Raw genomic sequence first — 21,698 nt, forward strand, 5'->3', positions numbered from 1 at the left:
CTCATGACTTTTTCTTTTTTTCCTGGTCTACAATGTCATGCTAGCTCAGGCTGACCTGTTTCACATCTGTCCTCCTACCTCTGCCTTAGTGCTGGGATTAATGGCATGTGCCACTGGGGCTTATTCCCCAGTACCCATGTAAGTCAGATGCACAAGGTGGCATATGCATCTGGAATTTGTTTGCAGTGGCCAGAGGCCCTGGCATGCCCATTATCTCTCTGTCTGCCCCTTTCTCTCTTTCTATCAAATAAATAAATAAAGTATTAAAACACATTTTAAAAAGGTGTATGCCATAATGCCCAGTGGCTCTTGACTTTTAAAAATATTTAGTAGGTTTTATATACTTGTCTTTAGCTTATCAAACTGCTAAGAATTTTGAAAATTTATTGTTAAATTTCATATGCACATAGAAAATCATAAAATTAATGTTACAAAGTAAATACCTGCTAAAGTAATTAAAATTTTTTTGTTAATTTTCATTTATTTATTTGAGAGTGAAAGACAGGGAGAGAAGGAGGCAGAGAGAGAAAGAGAGAGAGAATGGGCGCGTCAGGGTCTCCAGCCACTGAAAACGAACTCCAGCTGCTTGCGCCACCTTGTGCATCTGGCTTACATGGGTCCTGGGGAATTGAACCTTGAACTGGGGTCCTCAGGCTTCACAGGCAAGCGCTTAACCATTAAGCCATCTCTCCAGGCCCTACTAAAATAATTTTAATGACTTGAATTACCATTGCGATAGCAAAAATCCATAGAAAAATATAGTTAAAGCCTCGCATTGTGGCTCATGCCTCTAATTCAAGAATTTGGAAGATGGAGGCAGAAGGATCAGGAGTTCAAAGCTAGCCTTAGCTAGAAGTTGAGGCTAGCCTGAGCTACAGAAGACCCTGCTCCAAAAGAAAAAGCAAATTAAGTATACATATACATATGCACATATTTAAATATTTGAATCAAATAGTATTTTATTTATTTATTTAGCTGTTTGGAGGTGTTGGGGATGAAAGCCCTCCAGGGCCTTGTGTATGCTAGGCAAGCATTCTATCATTAAGTTACATTCTCACCTCTCAAAAGTATTTTATTTTGTTTTTTAATATATTTTATTTTATTTGAGAAAGAGAGAGACAGACAGAGAAAGAGATTATGGGTACTCCAGGGCCTCCAGCCACTGCAGATGAACTCCAAATGCATGTGCCCCCTTGTGCATCTGGCTTATGCGGGTCCTGGTGAGTTGATCCAGGATCTTTTGGCTCTGCAAGCAAATGTCAAAACTGCTAAGCCATCTCTCCAGCCCCCCAAAGTATTTTAAATATTAGAAAAAGGTAAAGTAATACTGATATGAAGCCTTTGATAAATGAATGGCAATAAAATGGTAATCTTTTACCTTATCTTTGAATAATATTTATATACTTAAATATGACTATAATCCCCAGAGTTACCAGGGGCAATAAAATGGCATCTGATTATACCATTATGATACACCAGCTTATGTTTGGATTACATCAGGTGTCTGGGACAGAAATACACTGATTTTGACTTTGTATTGTACTCTGAGGATGACTGGAACTTTGTGTTGTTTTTATTGATATCACTTTTTATTTTCATATATGGTAGTTCAAAATTCTGGTTATTTTACAGTTAACTGTCCCCCAGACCTGAGAGAATGATGACTGAGCACTGCTTATACATACAGCTTTTTATTCATAACTTTCATCTTGGAACTACAAAGTGTCGCATTTGCCATTGGGTAGAGGTTGACACAGTTCATTTAGAAATTTGTTTGGAAAAAAAAATGGTATCAGAGAGAAAAGAAATAAAATGGAATCTGATTCAGAGGTAGAGATAGATTGACTTTAATTACAACATTTAAAAATGAAAAACCGAGAATGAATATAAACCCTTAATTCAGGAAGTACTCTTGGATGACAAAATCTTCAAGCAGGAGAGAATAAATTACTGTGTATTTTAGCGGCTGGAAGAAAGCACTGAAAACACTAGACTCTTTGTTTTCAGTGTTGAAGACTTTTCAAGTACAATCTGAAGGTTCTTTTTTCTTCTCTTTATTGCCATGCTCTGATTCATTCTTTTTCCTGAGTAGTAATGTGTAATATTTCTAAGAAAACATGTGCCTCTTGAAAGAAATCAAAAGCTTTGTTGTGATTTCAGAGTTGCACATTGTTTCTTTCTGTAGTAAGTCTGTGGAGTGGGGAGGATGTCTGTCCTTCCTTCCTTTCTACAACATGTACTTGGGGTGTTCTTTAACCATTGTAACGCTCTATTTCTAATCCCCTCACCCCAACATAGGAAGTGCAGTTGGAACATGCAAGGCAAGCCTTTGCACTGAAAGACAAAAGCAAAAGTGGCACGATTTCAGGTCTGGATTTTAGTGACATCATGGTCACCATTCGGTCTCACATGCTCACTCCCTTTGTGGAAGAGAACTTAGTTTCGGTAAGTAAAAAGCAAGATGGTTAGAGCCACGTGTTGGGACATTATGCACAAAGACATTGCCCCTTGCCCATAACTGATGGCTACCCCCACAATGCGTGACCCACACTCTCCAACGAGGAGGGCCCCTGCGGAGTGGGGAGGACTGTATACACACTGAGTATATAACTAATAATAAATAATAATAATAAGAAGAAGCAAGTGCTTTCACTTCCTAGTTCTTGAAACATTTTGAAGTATTGAGTCCTGGGTTGTTAGAAGGTGTGTGTGTGTGTGTGTGTGTGCACGCGTGTGTGCACGTGTGCATGCGTGCATGTGTAGTGATGGTGAGTGGCTTTTCCTCAGGTCATAGCTTCATTCAGTGCCCATCCTGCTCTAATATCCTTCCAAATTGCTTATTTCCATTTGCAGAGTCGAGTTCAAGGGACATGAGAGTTTTTAGACAAGGGTGAGCAGTGACTCGTTTTCAGTGCGTACTGACTTTGTCCTGATCTCTTGCACACCCCCCTCCCCTGCTCCTTCCTTGGTCTGCTGGAGGGCCGGTCACTGGCTTCTGCCCTGTTGCAGAAGGTCTGGAGGAGGCTGTGGACTCCAGCCTCTGGCTCAGTCCTCTCTCCCCGCCTTCAGTGCGTATGTACCAGACAGTTTTTTTTTTTTTGGTTCTGTCATATAGCAAATCATCTGGACCCACAGCAAACTCATGTCATCCACTTCCTCACACAGAGTGGTCGGACTTTCCTCACTCACCTGTTTCCTTGTCCATGTACAGTGCTTGTGTGAAAGTTTTTGATTACTGCTTGTTTGGAGTGGAGGGGAGCCAGTGGGCGCTTTGTTGTTTCAGCTGAAGACCATTATCCCTGATTTGGACTGGGCTAGAAAGATCAACCTTTGTTCTTTGTCTTCTGTGAATTTGAACATGGAGCATGTCACTGTCACCTACACATTTCACCTCCCTGACACCCACCCCCAACCCCGCCTTCACCTCATACCCCCACCCCAAAAGTGAAAGAAGCAAGGAAAGAAGAGAAAGCAGGGAGGGAAGGAGAGAAGGGAAGAAAATCCAGAGGGAAGGATTCATTCAGTGTAAGGAAGAAGGGACCCATGTTATAGTTTTCAACCGGGTTAGATGGACTTAGGATAGCTTCACTTTACCAAAAGATCTTCCCTATCCATAGGAGAATATTTTAAATAATACGAGTTCTCCTTTTGATATACAAATTTATACCAATGCAAATATAATCTATATTTGGGTTAAGGCATGTATAAGGGGACTTATAAGGAGCTGACTGACACATTTGCTCATTATTATCTATCCTATTCATAATTGGATTTTTTTTTTTTTTTTTTGAGGTAGGGTCTCCCTCTAGCTCAGGCTGACCTGGAATTCACTATGTAGTCTCAGGGTGGACTTGAACTCACGGCGATCCTCCTACCTCTGCCTCTCCAGTGCTGGGATTAAAGGTGTGTGTCACCACACCTGGCTCATTACAGTTTTTATACTAGTGTTTCCATAAGCATTTTGAGTTTTCAGTAGTGAATATTTTCAATTAACCAGGTTCCTGTGAGTTTCAGTTTGGAAATGAGGCTTTTGGAAGTTAACAAATCTTTTGACTTTCTATCTGAGCAGTGGGCAGAGGAAGAAATCCTTTGGCCTGCAGGGGTGGTGAAGGTTGCCTTGCTTACTTCTCAGAATGAGAGCGCCCCCTTGGCTCAGTTTAATTAAAGATAGAAGTTAATAATAAATCCTCACCAGAGTTTCTGCTCATGTTGGGAGTTTTGGGTAGCTATACTTTTTATGGTGCAGATTTCTAGAGTATCACAAACCATGTATCTTAATTATTACAATGGACTTAAACATTTTGAGGAAGGTAATATCATGAAATAGTCTTAAAATTTAAGGCCATCAGAGAGGTGGGGTGGCTCAATAGTAGCATACATGTTTAGACTATGGGAAGCCGTGAGTTCAAATCATGACATGAAAAACAATTAGTTATTACTTTTTTGTATGTATGAGTGTGGGAGAAAAACAAGTTAAGAAAAGATTCCTCATTTTGTACATTGATATTTCATTTATCCAGGACCAGTAGGAGTTTCATAGTTGAGGATCTTGAAAAATCCTGATTAAATAACCAGTTTTTTGATCTGCAGTAATTATATTTGTTGTTTCTGACCCTAGAGGTAGATGAACCATGAAGTCCAACTTCCAGATGTTACTTTCTTCCTTAAAACCCAAGTAACATAGGCTTCCCTAAGGGCATGAAATGAACTGTTTTAGTCCAGTGCCCTCCTTACAGTTATGGTCCAGCTATTAATCATTTTAATGATGAAGACTCGTTTGGATCTACTTTAGAAAAGTGCAGTATCTAAAATATTCCTTATGTTGGCATTTTTTTCTTAGTTTTTTGCATTAAAGTTTTTTGTGTTGTAATTTCCTAGGCCGCTGGAGGAAGCATCGCACACCAAGTTAGCTTTTCTTACTTCAATGCGTTTAACTCCTTACTGAACAACATGGAGCTTGTCCGTAAAATCTATAGCACTTTAGCTGGCACCAGGAAAGATATTGAAGTCACGAAGGGTAAGGTTCAAAGCTGTTTCTGTCTTTGCCTTTTCACTTTTCATCAACTAGGTTTGCGGCTGACCCAAGCCCTCCAGCCCCAAGTCGGATCTAGGAAGTGTGTGACCATGTGGATACATGCTTCCCTCGGGCTCCAGGAATCCAGGTGGATTCCGTGGGATGTCGAGGTAGGGAATGGGAAAGTGGCTTTGACAGTTTTGAAAGGAACCTTGGCCTGATCTGTCAAACAGGTCAGTGGCAATGTGACAGCAGCCCATTTGTACTGGGAATGAGCTGCCCAAACGATGAGTAAGCCTCCTCCTTTTTGTGAATCGTAACAGGATGTTTTGGGTGACTGCAGAATAGCCATTTCCTTATATGTCTGGAGACCAGAAAATAAACAAGATAAGATTCATTCTCTCTCTCTCTCTCAAATAAATAAATATCTATATCTATATATATATTTAGTACTTCTCGGGGCTGGGGAAATGGCTTAGTGGCTAAAGAGGTTTGAAAGAGTTGCTTTGTCAAAGTTAATTTGTTTTCGTGGTTTCATCCTCTCAACATTTTACCTTTCATCAGTGCAGAAATGCATGGCTACGTAGTTGAACATAAGTACTTAAATTTAGTTGTATAGTCTAGATGGTGCTAAAATGTCTTTTGCTTTTAGGTTATCAGATAGGTAGAAAATCTCTCCAGATTTTAACATCAGTTTCTTTCTCTTCCAGAGGAATTTGCCCAGAGTGCCATACGCTATGGACAAGTCACCCCACTAGAAATTGATATTCTTTACCAGCTGGCCGACTTATACAACGCATCAGGGTAACTCTTCCCATGACTCATCGTGATATATGTTACAGGCAGATCTTTCTTCCTTTATTTATTTATTTTTCCCAGGAAGATCTTTGAAGATGTGAAATAGTGGTGTGCTTTCAGGTCATGTAACAATAACTTACTCACAATATTTACATTTTAAGAAAGAGAAACAGGCAAATATGATACTTGCAGGAGGAAAAAGATAAGACAGGGAGAGGAGGATGAAAGGAAAGGAAAAGAGAAAAAGGGGTAAAGGGAAGAGAGGAGAGAAGGAGGGGAAAGATAAGAAAAAGTTGAAGGGCTTGAGAAGTAAGTGGGAAAAGGAAGAAAAATGAGAGAAGTGGAAGGTTAGAACAGAGGGAGGGAAAAGATTGATGTAATGTGTTTTCTCTGGACGTGCTTTGAACCCTTACCTATAGGTACCTAGCAGACATGTGGAAAGGGGTTCATGGTTTATTAAAAGACAAGATTTTTTTTTTCAAGGTATCTTGTAGTAGTTAAGTGCAAAAAATATCTGAAAAAAAAATGGGCCTTAACCCAAGGACTGGCGACTAATATAAGCTATGTTGGGCTGGTTCTGATATTAAATATTTCATCTGTCTTATGCATCAGTAGTCATTGGTGATTGACATAAAATATCAGGCCATGTCTCACCCACCTACACTTTTAGACAAATGCTTTGAGCTTTACTTCATGTTAATAAATGTTTTCAAAAAGTACTTATCACAGGCTGGGGAGATTTCTCAGCAGTTAAAGGCACTTGCTTGCAAAGCCTGTAGCCTGTTGATTCTCCAGTACCTACATACATCCAGATGCACAAAATAGTGAACATATCTAGAGTTTGTTTGCAGTGGCAAAAGGCCCTTGTATGCCCATACTTTCACTTTCTCTCTCTCTCTGCTTACAAATAAATAAAAACTTTTTTTTTTTTTTTAAATACTTACCAGGCTGGACCAGGCTGGAGGGATGGCTTAGTGATTAAGGCGCTTGCCTATAAAGCCAAAGGACCCAGGTTTAATTCCCCAGGTTCCATGTAAGCCAGGTGCACAAGGGGGTGCTTGCATCTGGAGTTCCTTTGCACTGACTGGAGGCCCTGGTGTGTCCATTCTCTCTCTCTTTGCCTCTCTCAAATGAATAATATTTTTTTTTTTAAAAAAGTACTTCTCAAGGCTGGGAAGATAGCTCAGTGGCTAAAGGCACTTGCCTGAAGAGCCTACTGGCCTGGGTTTGATTCTACAGCTCCCACATAAAGCCAGATGCAAAATGTGGCACATGTGTCTGATATTCATTTGCTGTGTCAAGAAACCCTGACATGCATATTCACACATCATACAGGCAAATATATATATATATATAATATATATAATATATATATTATAAGTTATTATAATAATTAATATATAATATATTATATAATTATATATAACATAATATATAATATATTATATATAATATAATTAATATAACTTAAATATAAAAATATATATACTTACTTTTATATATATATATGTATATATATATATATATATATATATGAAGTGCCTTTCTCTTTGTTCACCTCTTTTCCTCTCCTTTCCCCTCCCCCTCTCACTTTCCCTCTCCTTGTCCTCTCTTCTTTCCTCCCATCCCTTCCTTTCCCCTCTTCTTCCCTCCCCTCCATTTTCTCCTGCCTTCCTTTCCTCTCATCTCCTCTTCCTGAACTTTCTTTTCTTTTTTCATTTTTTTTTTTTTTTTGAAGGCAGGGTCTCACTGTAGACCTAGGCTGACCTGGAACTCACTCAGTAGCATATGCAGGCCTTCCATTCACTGTGCTGTTCCCATCTCAGCCTGCTGAGTATTGGGATCAAAGTCTGAGCCACTATTCCTAGCTAAAAGAGTACTTCTCAAAACTAGATCTAAACTAGCTGGTTCATAGCCTATTAGGAATAATAGTGCATTCATATTGCTCAAAATTGAAAGGATTTGAGGGAGAATGCTTTTTTTTTTTTTTTTTTTAATCTCCATCCTATACTTGTGTCCACCCTTGATGGCAGTCAGTATTTAATCAGCCTTGTGTTTATCCTTCCTTTTGGGACACTTTGTACCTATGCATTGACTAGGTCTACTGAGGGGCTTACATTGAGGCTTTGTGGACGCCAGATGCTTCTGCCATGAATTATTTCTTTTCTTTTCTCTTTTCTTTTCTTTTCTTTTCTTTTCTTTTCTTTTCTTTTCTTTTCTTTTCTTTTCTTTTCTTTTCCTTTCCTTTCTCTTCCTTTCCCTTCCTTCCTTCCTTCCTTCCTTCCTTCCTTCCTTCCTTCCTTCCTTCCTTCCTTCCTTATTTTATCTCTTTCTTTCTTTTCGAGGTAGAGTCTCACTCTAACCCAGGTTGACCTGGCATTCACTACGTAGTCTCAGGGTGGCCTTGAACTCATGGCAATCCTCCTACCTCTGCCTCCCGAGTGCTGGGATTAAAGACGTGTGCCACCACACCTGGCTTTTTTACTTTTTCATGAATTATTTCTTGACTTTTGGATCTATCTCTGGTGTCTTATTAGATTCAATCACCCCACGTTCATTTCTCTGGAGACTTTGTGTGTGTGTGTGTGTGTGTGTGTGTGTGTGCGCGTGCGTGCGCGCACGTGCATGTTTATAAACAGGATCTAAAGGATTTCATTTTTTAAAAAGTTTTTCAGTCAAATTTATGTGCATAAGGAAATGGCATTTTAAAATTATAGCTTTGGAGGTTTTTGTTTTTTGGAGGAAAGATGTTCATGATGTGAGTGGTTGTCACTGTCTAACAATTCGCTCTTTACCATGTTTCTCCCTTCAGGCGCTTGACCTTGGCAGATATCGAGAGGATAGCTCCGCTGGCTGAGGGGGCCTTACCTTACAACCTGGCAGAGCTCCAGAGACAGGTACGCGCAGTCTCATACCTGTACCCAGCATGCCTGTGACAAACCTGAAGCTTCCCATTGCCTGAATATTAACCACCTCCTACAGGACAACTTAGCTGGAAAAGTGCTCATAAAATCGTTATCTACACCCTCATAGGGGAGTTGTATGGGATTCCTAGATTTGTTATGTTTTTGTGTTTCATTCTTTTAGTTTAGCTTATTTTTTTTTGGTTCATTTTTATTTTATTTATTTATTTGAGAGCGACAGACAGAGAGAACAGGTGCACCAGGGCCTCCAGCCACTGCAAACGATCTCCAGATGCGTGCGCCCCCTTGTGCATCTAGCTTACATGGGTCCTGGGGAATCGAGCCTCCACCCAGGGTCCTTATGCTTCACAGGCAAGCGCTTAACTGCTAAGCCATCTCTCCAGCCCTAGTTTAGCTTATTTTTATTTTAAAATTTTTGTTTTTGTTTTTTGAGGTAGGGTCTCACTCTAGCCCAGGCTGACCTGGAATTCATTCTGTATTCTCAGGGTGGCCTTGAACTCATGGCGATTCTCCTACCACTGCCTCCTGAGTGCTGGGATTAAAGGTGCTTGCCACCACACCGGATTCTCATTCTTTTGGTTTATTAAGATGAGACAATTGGGAATTCAAACATGAGCTTGACATCCTTCCCACTAGAATTAGCATTCTTTTCCATTCACTTGTCTAATCTTTAAAGATTAGAGTTACAGGGCAGGAGGGATGGCTTAGCAGTTAAGCACTTGCCTGTGAAGCCTAAGGACCCCGGTTCGAGGCTCGGTTCCCCAGGTCCCACGTTAGCCAGATGCACAAGGGGGCGCACGCGTCTGGAGTTCGTTTGCAGAGGCTGGAAGCCCTGGCGCGCCCATTCTCTCTCTCTCCCTCTATCTGTCTTTCTCTCTGTGTCTGTCGCTCTCAAATAAATAAATAAAATTTAAAAAAAATGTTTTAAAGATTAGAGTTACAAGCCGGACATGGTGGTGCAGGCCTTTAATCCCAGCACTGGGAGGCAGAGGAAGGAGGATCACTGTGAGTTCGAGGCCACCCTGAGACTACATAGTGAATTCCAGGTCAGCCTGGACCAGAGTGAGACCCTACCTCGAAAAACAAACAAAAAAAAAGATTAGAGTTACATTCACTTTAATCATTAAGACTCTCTCTCGTGTGTGTGTGTATATTATTTTTAAAGTACAAAACGACTGGAGAGATGGCTTAGAGGTTAAGGCCTTTGCCTACAAAGCCAAAGGATCCCTGTTCAGTTCTCTAGGACCCATGTAAGCCAGATGCACAAAGGGGGTTCATACAAAGGGGGTTCATGCATCTGGAGTTTGTTTGCAGTGACTGGAGGCCCTGGCATGTGCTCGTTTGCTCTCTCTCTGCCTCTTTCTCTCTCTCAAATAAATAAATAAAATAAAATACTTTAAAGTACAAAACATTTTGCAAGTAAAATAGATCATTCACTAGGATTGTGCCTTATAGATCACAATAAGAGAAGGGGAAGTATATCTAATTAATGAACCAGAAAGAAAATTTTTGATTTTTTTTTTAATGTTAAGGGTAATTGAAAATGGCGCCTGCTTCTTGTAAAGCATTTCTGATTTCACAAATGCTCATTCGGTAGAAAAAAAAATACCCATGGGATTACCTTCAAGAGTACAATGGAGTACAATGGATACCTGTACCTCCGAGCACTTGAAGCTTCAGTTGTAGCAGAGGGGTATGGGGCTTTGTGTGAGTGGGGTTAGAGGGCCGTTCCTCATCTCCTGATGTTTTCCTGCTCTGATCCTGAAGGACCTGTCTGTGTCTCTCATAATTCTCTGAGAGAATGTGTGATGTTCTACGCTAGGAGATAGGGAGGGCATATGGGAAGGGGGAAGATTCAGGGCAGAGGGGGAATAGTTACTGGGCATGTTAAAGCAAGCCCATGTTGCCAGGCGTAGTGGCACACACCTTTAATCCCAGCACTTGGGAGGCAGAGGTAGGAGGATCACTGTGAGTTCAAGACCACTCTGAGACTACATAGTGAATTCCACCAGATCAGCCTGGGCTAGAGCGAGACACTACTTCGGGAACAACAACAACAAAAAAAAAACAAGAAAGCCCATGTCAACTTTTTCCTCATTGGTGAGTCACCAGGGATAGGCTTGCTGTTATGCACCTTTGCCAAATGGATTAGTGAAGCATAAAAATACTCTGCTCAGCGTGGTGGGGCACGCTGTAATCCCAGCCCTCAAGTGTCAGGAATCCAAGACAGGAGTATTGCTGTGAGTTCGAGGCCCACCAGGGCTACATAATAAGACCGTGTCTTAAAAAGAATCATGAAGGTACTTGGGTGTAGTCTGCTTTGAGAAGATTGGGTAGGAAACCTTTTCTTCAGCTTGAGCCCCATGGAATGGTAATTTGCTTCTGAAATTAGCATTTCCAGTTCCACTTTGCAGCTGATGAATCTTTGTACTAAATTGAAGTAAACTGAGAACGGAAAGTGAGTTTTTATATCTATGTTGGTTACAATACTTTGCTTGCTTGGTGTGTAAGAAAGCTTCCTACAGATACCAGCAACTCACTGCAGTTTAGCTTCTTTTGTACCAGAAAACTTTTCACTTCTCCTATCAAAGTTTCTCTCTCTTCCTGAGGTCAGATATCATGTAGCCTAGGTTAGCTGGTAAGCTGGCTAGGTGGCCAAGGCTGTCCTTGAACTCTTCTTGATTTTCCTGCTGCTATCTTCCAAGTGCTAGGATTATAAGTGTTTACCATCATACTCCATTTCAAAGTTCATTTCTACTTTAAGCTCTCAGATTTGGGGCTGAAGAGATGGTTCGTCACTTGAAAGCACTTGCTTGCAAAGCCTGTTGGCCCAGGTTCAACTCCCCAGATACACGTAGTGGCACATAAATCTGTAGTTCCTTTGCAGTGGCAAGAAGTCCCGGAGACTCGCTCTGTCTGTCTGATTTTTAAAGCATTCTCAGAGCTGGGCATGGTGGTACACACTTTTAATACCAGCATTTGGGAGGCAGAGGTAGGAGGAGTTTGAAGTCTGCCTGGGACTACAGAGTGAATTCAGGTCAGCCTGGGCTAGAGTGAGACCCTGCCTTGGAAAAATATTTATTTATTTATATAATTTATTTGAGAAAGAGATAGAATGGGCAGACCAGGACTGTTAGCTGCCTCAAGTGAATTCCAGTTAAATGGGCAACTTTGTGCATCTGATTTTATGTGGGTACCTAGAACTCGTGGCCTCCTATCTCAGCAAATGAACTCCAGATGTATGTGCCATCTTGTGCATCTGGCTTAACATGGGTCCTGGGGAATCAAGTCTGGGTCCTTTGGCTTTGCAGTCAAGTACTTTAACTGCTAAGCCATCTCTCCAGCCTTAAAGTTTTGTTTCTATGTGACGTATCAAAGTTATAGGCCATCCATTCTAAATGATCTGAGTTGTATTATATCAAAGCATAGGAATTACTTGTGTCTTTATTTCATGTGCATTTCTGAGTCATGGGACTTTATCTCTTTTGTGAGGTTTGCATCTTTGTGAATTTTGGATTCACAGCACACAGAGGAAAATATTAATAGTGTACTTACTAACTCCATAAATGGAAGTCTATTCTCAAAAGGAGAAAATTATGGGGCTAAGGAGAAAGCTCAACTATTAAAAGCACTTGTTTGCAAAGCCTGACATCCTGGGTTTGGTTCTCCAGTACCCACATGAAGCCAGATGTACAAAGTGACACATGTATTTGTGCCTGGAGTTCATTTGCAGTGGCAGCTGGCATGCCCACTCACTCTCATAAATAAAAAATGAATAATTTATTTTAAAACCCAGTCCTTTGGAGCCGGAGAGATGGCTCAGCACTTAAGGCACTAGTCTGCAAGGACTAGGGACCCCAGTTCAGTTCTCCAGTACCCATATAAAGTCAGGTGCACAAGGTGGTGCATGCATCTGGAGTTCGTTTGCAGTGGCTGAAGACCCTGGTGCACCCATCCTCTCTCTTTTCTCTGCTTGTAAGCAAATAAGTAAAAAAGTTAAAAGTCCAATCCTTATTTGTTCTTCACTGCTCACTATATATATATATTTTTTTTAAAGTGGGGGCAGCCACAGGGTGTGGTGGCACACACTTTTTTCTTTTGTCCATTTTTATTTATTTATTTGAGAGTGACAGAGAGAGAGAGAGAATGTGCACGCCAGGGCCTCCAGCCACTGCAAACAAACTCCAGATGTGTGTACCCCCTTGTGCATCTGGCTAACGTGGGTCCTGGGGAATGGAGCCTTGAACCGCGGTCCTTAGGCTTCACAGGCAAGTGCTTAACCGCTAAGCTGTCTCTGCAGCCTCACTGCTCACTATAAATTGTTGTCAACAGTTCCTTTTCTTACATTTATTAACATCATCAGGTTGGCATGCTATGCAAAGCAGCTTGGTGTTGGCAACTTGACCTGTTAACTGATATGATCTTGTCCTATCTAATTCTTACTTCCAGGGTGCAATACATTTAACAAGGAGCAGGAAAAGAGCTTCTTTTCAAATAAAGTCCCAGCTCACTTCCTATCATGTGTATATGCTTAGGCAGCCAGTTAAACATCATTCAAGATTCTCTGCTCTGTTTTGCTTCGAAAAACCCTTAAGTAGTGTTAAGTATCAGCCTTCCTGATCATAATCATAACCTTAAGGGAAACACTGGCTTTTCTCTTGGCCTGTTTGCTCTCGGTAGGCCATGTTCTTAGTGCTGAAGATTTTCTTTCAGCTTAAATGCTGAAAATTCAGTGCACAGTCATTAATAGGGATGACAGCTATAGGAGCATTCCTTTGATGAATATTCATGATGTGAAATCTATAGCATTAATTATATTAATTTACATAGCTGAGTACAAGTGAACCATAAGTTGTGGTGGTACTTGAGCTGTGAGAAAAAGACCTAGGTAAGCCTATACTGTGTGTTTTCTTACAAATGCCTTTTAATAGGGATGGAAGTGACATTGCTGTCAAAAAGCATTTGGATATTTATAGTTTGAAATGTTTTAGCTGAAAATTAGAGCACAATATAATCCTTCAGTTTTCATAGGATTTTGTAGGACTTACAGATAGGCTTTGAAGAGTCAAAAGAAAAATCCATGTTGTTGAATATAAGAGAAACCTTTCATATGAGTGGGGAAGTTATATGCTGCTTATTTGGGATCATAGCTCTTTTATTTTATGAAAATAACCCTTATTTTGAGACAGGGCCCCATTTTGTATTTCAGGTTGGTCTTGAACTCTCTTTTTTAAAAGTTTTTACAATACACCATGATCATAATTCCTTCCTGCCACCCAATTTTATCCCCTCTCCTTCCCTACCTCCTCTTCACTGAATCTTTTCTTCTAACTGGCCCTGGTCTATATTAATGTCATTTTCCCCTTCCTGTTCTGCAGGTCTGACCTTGAACTCCTCTTGATCCTTCTGCTTCAGCTTCCCAGGTTGCTGGGATGGCAGGTGTAAAGCCTCATCTGGCTTTCTTTTGTAGCTTTTAATTCAACATACTCTTTTTCGAGAACATAGAAATGAAAATAAAATCTAGAGCCAGGTGTGGTGGTGCCTGCCTTTAATCCCAGCACTCAGGAGGCAGAGGTAGGAGGATCGCCTTGGGTTTGAGTTTGAGGCCACCCTGAGAATACATAGTGAATTCCAGATCAGCCTGGGTTAGAGTGAGACCCTGCCTCAAACAAAACAAAACAAAATCTATGGGCAAGATACTGTGGCCCACTTCCCATAATCCCAGTACTTAGAAGGCAGAGGCAGGAGGACTAGAAGTTCAGGTCCATCCTCAGCTGTAGAGTGATTTGGGGCCAGCTGGTGCTACATGATGCCCTGTCCAAAAAACAAACAAAAAACCTAGGAGAATGAGTTTTCTTTTTATCCACATTTATAAATGCCTCTAATTTTGAAGGAAAATGGTTTTTTTTCTGTTTTTTTTTTGTTTGTTTGTTTTTACTGTTAATGACAGCCTCCTTACATATAGGCAGTATACTATGATCATAATTCCACGCCCCCACCTCAAGAAAAGTTTTATTTTCCAAGGTAGGGTCTCATTCTAGCCCAGGCTGACCTGGAACTCACTATGTTGTCTCAAGCTTGCTTCGAACTCACAATGATCCTCCAACCTCTGCCTCCTGAGTGCAGGGATTAAAAGGTACACGCCATCATGCCTGGCCCTGTTTTTTATTTTTATCTTTAGAGACTTTATTAGATTAAGAGAAGGAAAGAGGGAAGATTATGAAGAGCTCTTGCCCGTGAGAAGACAGGAGCTAGATATGTTGTTTAAATGCTAATAATAGGTGTTTATTTGAAAAAAATCCTTTGCATTTTTGACTACATTGATATTCTATTTTCTCTCAGAGATGAAGTTACATCATTAACAATATCAGTTTTAGGTTTTATTTTTTTTCCCTTATCTTGAAATAATCAGATTGCAGCTTTTTCGTCTGCTAAGTGCTAACCCAGATTTTTTTCTCTCCTTGTTTTCTTCCTGCCCACAGCAGTCTCCTGGGCTGGGCAGGCCTGTCTGGCTCCAGATTGCCGAGTCTGCTTACAGGTTCACTCTGGGCTCAGTCGCTGGAGGTGAGTGACGTGTCCATGGCTGTTTCATACTGGTGCTAATGTAATATTATCGCAGCAGACCAGGGAAGTTCAGTAAGGGTGTAGTTCATTGTTCCAGGGGGTCATGACTGAAGGGCTTTCTGAAGGTTCTTTTATTTTTACCTATGATCAGAGGGCTTGTCATAGCATGGCTGTGGCCCCTCTGGCTCCAGTCTGTCTTCAGGAGAAAACCTCTGTAATGATGTGAAAGCCTGAGATGCAGTGTCGCACTCACCTTAATTACATAGGCCAGTGTGGAAAAAAAATGGAGACTGAGTTTATGGGGTCAGGCCTAGGGGCAGGTAGAAAAATCAAGGTTTGGAATACAAGCCCCAGAATGTCATGAAATAAAACACCCCGCCACATGGCTTCTTCGTGGCTGTTTCGCCCATATTGTTTCTTCTACTTTTCCCCTGGCTTAAGAATATCCAAACTTAAAGCGAGCCTCTCCTCCCCTCTCTGCTCATAGCAGACATTTGAGAGACTACAAAGGAAACGTGTGGACTCTGAAGTTGCTTTGTTGAGAAGAACCTAGCGGGTGTGATTAAAATGCTCATGAATTTTCACAAGCCTGAACTGATGACGCCAGTACTTTTTCAGTCCCAGCCTTAGAAGTTCCAAGGAACTTTTTTTTTTTTTTTTTCTTTTTCCTTAGGTGGGGTCTTACTCTAGTTCAGGCTGACCGGGAATTCACTATGTAGACTCAGGGTGGCCTCGAACTCATGGTGATCCTCCTACCTCTGCCTCCAGAGTGCTGAGATTAAAGGCATGTGCCACCATGCCTGGCTTATGTTTTAGTTTTAAACAGCCAAAAAAATATAGCACTCTACATCATGTAATAAATATTTCAGTCCCTGAGAAATTCTAAAGTATGACCCCCCCCCCTTTTTTTTAAACCAAATTCTCTATGTAGGGTTAGGATCTTGTTAAATTTTGTTTCCAGTAACATGGTAATAACTTCACTTACTAAAATGATTTAGTGAACCAAATTTAAAATTGCAACCACTTAGCTTCCATATATATATATATATATATATATATATATATATATATATATGGTCACTTTATAGTTAGGAAGAATTAACAGATATAATATTCAGGCATTTAGTGGACAATATAAAAAAATATTACACATACACAATGGTTTAATGCCACAGGAAATTGAGAGTTGATTTTCTAATTTTGGTGGTTTAATAGTGTACTTCCTAACTCATAATCCTACGATCCCAAAGAACATTTCTTGGCAGTTTGTGTAAATATTTAAGGCCTTGACATGGTAGGCAAGTGTTCTGCCACTGAGTTACGTTTTACAGCCCAACAAGCTCCTTCCTTGAAGCAGCTGTCTGTGGGCCACTTTGGTTGTATATAAGAGTAGATACTGTGTTTTATATTTTTGCCCTTTTAGGTGAGATTGATGTTCTTATGCACTCTCTGTTTAACTCTGCTTTTCTTCAAGCTGTGGGAGCCACTGCAGTGTATCCTATAGATCTGGTGAAAACCCGGATGCAAAACCAGCGTGGCACGGGCTCTGTGGTCGGGGAGCTGATGTACAAGAACAGCTTTGACTGTTTTAAGAAAGTCTTGCGCTATGAGGGCTTCTTTGGACTCTACCGGGGTGAGTAAGCAAATCTCAGGCTTGGAAGTCAGTGATTTTCTGTCACCAACAGCAAATCTTAACACACGCATCATGGAACTCAGTACTTGTCTGCTTAGCCAGATTCAGGCTGCTTCTTTTTTCTCTCTGCTCATTTTCTTTCTTTCTTTTTATTTAATTTTGTTTTTGTTTATTTGACAGAAAGAGAGAGAGAGAATGAGCACAGCAAGGCCTCTCGCCACTGCAGACGAACTCCAGACGCGTACACCCCCTTGTGCATCTGGCTAATGTGTGTCGTGGGGAATTGAACCTGGGTCTTTTCACTTTGCAGGCAAACGCCTTTGCTACTAAGCCATCCCTCCAACCCTCTTTGCTCATTTTCTTGCTTTCCATTTTTTTCTGGTGACTAGTAATACTAGTCTGCAAACAGATGTTCAGTCCTTCTTGCTGCTATTTTCATCCCTTGAAATCCAAATTCCGTGTTTCTTCCCACCTGAGCTAGTATCATCATGCTCTCACAAGGCATATACCTGCACAGAGACCCCCTTTTCTCAGAGAACTGGAGAGGAGAAATAGACTTCTTCCCTGTGAAGACTCAGGGTCAACTCCCCCGCATGATGTCTTACCATGCAGGTGACTTTACCCTGAGTCTACACACTTACTTTATTCTTTTTTTTTAAATTAATTATTTATTTATTTGAGAGCGACAGACACAGAGAGAAAGACAGATAGAGGGAGAGAGAGAATGGGCGCGCCAGGGCTTCCAGCCTCTGCAAACAAACTCCAGACGCGTGCGCCCCCTTGTGCATCTGGCTAACGTGGGTCCTGGGGAACCGAGCCTCGAACCAGGGTCCTTAGGCTTCACAGGCAAGTGCTTAACCGCTAAGCCATCTCTCCAGCCCTACACACTTACTTTAGATGAAAGAACTATCAAAATTTGGTCTCTTCTAAGGAAGTCAGTGTTAACATATTTTCCAGTGAGTCATTGAATTAAAGAGGAAAAGAGCGGCTGGAGGGATGGCTTAATGGTTAAGGTGCTTTCCTGGAAAGCCAAAAGACCCTTGTTTGATTTCCCAAGACCCATGTAAACCAGATGTACAAGGTGGCAAATGCATCTGGAGTTTGTTTGCAGTGGCTAAACGCCCTGGCATGCACATTCTCCCTCCCTCTCTTTATATGCCTTTTCTTCTCTCTCTCTCAAATAAATAAAATAACTATTTTAAAACATTAAAAAAGAATAAAGGAAAAGAGTATATATACTCTTCAGCCTTGGTCACTTCCTTGCCCTTGGCTCAGAGGCACGCAGGCAGGAGCGCTTCCTCGCGCTTGTGCTCTTGGCAGCGAGGCAGAATTCTCCCAGCCCCCATGGGCTTTGTAGAAACTTGTTCTCTTTGGAAAGAGAATGACTTTCATCTACATGTTTTCACATTAGAATTTAGGGTTCCTTTGGGGGGGAGATTAATTTTTTAATCCCTTTGGGCGCCACTTGGAATTCTTTGAAATACTCTCCACACGCTGTAGCCCAGGACACTTATGTAATTTACTGTGCTGTTTGCACACCCAGGCTTATTTGTAACTGGTTGGTTTAGAACCTTTCCTAGAAAAGAAAGAACTGGGTCTGAAGAAAGCCTTCTGCGCATGGATGGAAGAAAAAAACAAAAACAAAAACAAACAACAAACCTCTAATTAGCATCGTGTTCAGGCATTTGAGTAAAAAATGTAACTCTGACCTTAGAGTTGATGGAAGTGATGTATGGGTGTTCATTTTGGCATTCTATATGTAATATGAGCAGACAGGCATTTTAAAATCAAACGAGGCCCAAATGCCATGCTTCTGAGAGTAACTGTAATGAATTTTGCTCAAATCTCCAGAATGCTTGGCCTCTCTTTCTGAGCTGTCCAGCTTGTACTCTGGGAAGCGGCTGTCCAGAATGGAGGCCGGGGAAGGCTTGTTTCAAACTGACCACACCCTGCATGTGTTGGTTTTCTTTAGGGAATCAGGGTTGAGCGGCACCAGGCTTCTTTATTCCCTGTTTATGTCATTACAGAAGAATGGCCATTCTCTGTAGCATAGTTTTAAATAATAAAGAGAGAGTTTATTAAAAAGAACCTAGGTATATAGTACATTCTCAATGGATAAATGTTTATAGACGATTTCATTTGAGAGAGCTGTCATATTAATTATGTGGGTACAATATTGCAAGAAGGGGAGGGCATTGTTTGCTTTATTCAGGATGTAAGCCGGTAAAATTGGTCCTTTAAATGAGAGACTTTTGTGTTAGGGAGATGGTTGTAGGAGTCCTGCATGTGGGCATTGTGATTATTGAGATTGTCATATGTTGCTTAGAACTGGCCCATTATTCTGTCAGATGACTGACAAAGTTGTTGACAGATTAGCTAAATTTCTTTGCAGGCAACAATGATAAAATGACACAAATCAGTGCTTTATTAAAATTCCACGAGCTTTCGCGAGGCAAGTTGTAAAACAAATACACATGCTGCCATGGTTGTGTGGGGTTAGATTAAAAGTAATAGGGCCTGATCATCGTGAAGGTTAGAAAGTTAAGACTGCCATCTGCTGATTTGTTCTTTTAAATCATCCTGCTAACCCATGAGAGGTGTGTGTGGATTTGTGTTTGCCATTGATAATTCAGTTTGACTGACAGTAGCCTGTATGCACAATTACTTGCTGGCTCTCAACTCAGGGAAAAATCACTCAGCAGCTCCCACAAAGTAGCTTAGGATCAGCAGTGAGCAAGCATTCAAACACATATATCACTCCCCCTTGGCTGGGTGATTTAAAAGACAGAAGATGTTTATTGTTAGCATCATTTAAAAATGTATGATAACAATTTGAGTAAGCTTTAGTAAACTGAGCCCTGTGAGCATCTACAGATGTGGAATTGTTTATATATGTATGTTTTTTTTTCCTCTCTTGGTCTGGAAAATTTAGCTCTCTAAGAATAAAAATATCTTTTGTTTTGAGAAGGTTTCTTTAAAATATATTTGGTAAATTAAAATACAATTGGCATATGTTTTTGCTTATAGAAGATACTTACTAGGAGATACCCAAAACTCCCCATTTTTCTTTGCAGATGTAGCTTTTAAAAAAAATAATAGCTGGGTGTGGTGGTGCACACCTCTTTAATCCTAGCACTCAGGAGACAGAAGTAGGAGGATCGCCATGAGTTCGAGGCCTCCCTGAGACTACAAGGTGAATTCCAGGTCAGCCTGAGCTAGAGTGAGACCCTACCTTGAAAAACAAAAAACAAACAAAAATTGCAGCTATTCTATAACCAAGCTTCTCTATGCTGTTATGAAGGTAGCATCATTTGTAGCAAAGTCTGGGTGTGCTTAGGAGCCCATTGCGCTGAGCTCTCCAAGTGTGTAACCTTAGCTTCTCTAAAGTAACTGTATATTCATATGTTGCCTGTAACAAGAAGGAAATTTGCCATTGGCAATGTTCTCAGAGTAGAGAAAACTGTAGGCCCTATTATCACCATATACTTTTGGAAAGATGTTGGATAACTAAGATGCTTTTTTTTTTTTAAAGGCAGTGTCTCATTCTAGCCCAGGCAAACCTGGAACTCACTCTGTGGCCCATGCAGCCTTCAGACTTTCAGAGATCCTCCTACCTCAGCCTCTCAAGTGCTGGGATTATTGGCATGAGCCATCATACCCAGTTGGCTTTTTAAAACAATGTATTTATTTGAGAGCAAGAGGCAGAGAGTGTGGGTGGGAGGGAGGCAGGGAAGAGAATGGGCATGCCAGGGCCTCTAGCATCTACAAATGAACTCCAGAAACACACCCTATCTTGTGTATCTGGCTTTATGTGGGGTACTGAGGTCCTTAGGTTTTGTAGCTAGTGCCCTAACCACTGAGCAATCTCTCCAGCCCCAGTTGGCTTTAAAAAATATTATTTATTTATTTGTAAGACGAGAGAGAGAGAGGGAGAGAGAGAGAGAGAGAAGGAGGGAGGGAGAAAGAATAGGTATGCTAGGGTCTCTTGCCACTGCAAATGAACTCCAGATGTGGGTACTGGGGAATTGAACCTGGGTCGGCAGGCTTTGTGAGCAAGGACCTTTAACTGCTGAGTCATCTCCTCAACCCATGGCTTTCTCTTTAAAAAAAAAGAAAAACTTAAAAGCAAAAGATTTATAATTTTAAGAAAAATAACACTATACTTATAACAAATGTTACATACATATACATATGCAGAGTTTTTAGGTTAACTCAGTTTTTTTTCCATTTTAATGACAATCTTGAGTTGTTTGATGTGTAAGTAAGGAATACTGATATCTATTATTATAACTGCCTCTCTCCCTTTACCTAGGCCTGATACCACAGCTTATTGGAGTTGCTCCAGAAAAGGCTATTAAACTGACCGTAAGTTCCTTTCCCACTGAATTTTCATCATTTAATTAGATTATTATTAAAGCAAAAATGAAAGTTGATGCTGCTGAGACTGGTGTCCATTCAGGTACTTGTAACACTTTGTATGGCAGCAGTTAATAAACCTTGCACTGTGTCGTAAGGCAGTTGCGTTGCTGACTGGAGAATGTAACGGTGGCTTCAGGGAAAGTGGTTGGGAATTCTCGTTAACAGATGTTATCTTTCTAATTAGGTTAATGATTTTGTCCGGGACAAATTTACCAGAAGAGACGGCTCTATTCCACTTCCAGCAGAAATCCTTGCTGGAGGTTGTGTAAGTATTAATCCTGGGTATTTCTTATAGCAAACATCTTCCTCTGATGTTTTTACACACTAAGTGGGATCTGAGTGACAT

General features: G+C 40.8%; 1 protein-coding gene across 3 annotated transcripts in view; it reads left to right on the top strand.

Moving 5' to 3' along the window:
• Slc25a12 (solute carrier family 25 member 12) overlaps positions 1 to 21,698 on the top strand; it is a 102,130-nt gene that overhangs the window by 60,415 nt on the left and 20,017 nt on the right. For all 3 annotated transcript variants that reach the window (XM_045147751.1, XM_045147750.1, XM_045147752.1), the window contains 8 exons: positions 2,299 to 2,445; positions 4,879 to 5,017; positions 5,725 to 5,818; positions 8,625 to 8,709; positions 15,219 to 15,300; positions 16,775 to 16,933; positions 21,246 to 21,298; positions 21,537 to 21,617. In XM_045147751.1, the coding sequence (XP_045003686.1) occupies positions 2,299 to 2,445; positions 4,879 to 5,017; positions 5,725 to 5,818; positions 8,625 to 8,709; positions 15,219 to 15,300; positions 16,775 to 16,933; positions 21,246 to 21,298; positions 21,537 to 21,617 (840 nt within the window). The remainder of the gene's footprint in view (positions 1 to 2,298; positions 2,446 to 4,878; positions 5,018 to 5,724; positions 5,819 to 8,624; positions 8,710 to 15,218; positions 15,301 to 16,774; positions 16,934 to 21,245; positions 21,299 to 21,536; positions 21,618 to 21,698) is intronic.

This window comes from Jaculus jaculus, chromosome 4 (genome assembly GCF_020740685.1).
Source record: "Jaculus jaculus isolate mJacJac1 chromosome 4, mJacJac1.mat.Y.cur, whole genome shotgun sequence".
In the NCBI taxonomy this organism is placed as follows: Eukaryota; Metazoa; Chordata; class Mammalia; order Rodentia; family Dipodidae; genus Jaculus; species Jaculus jaculus.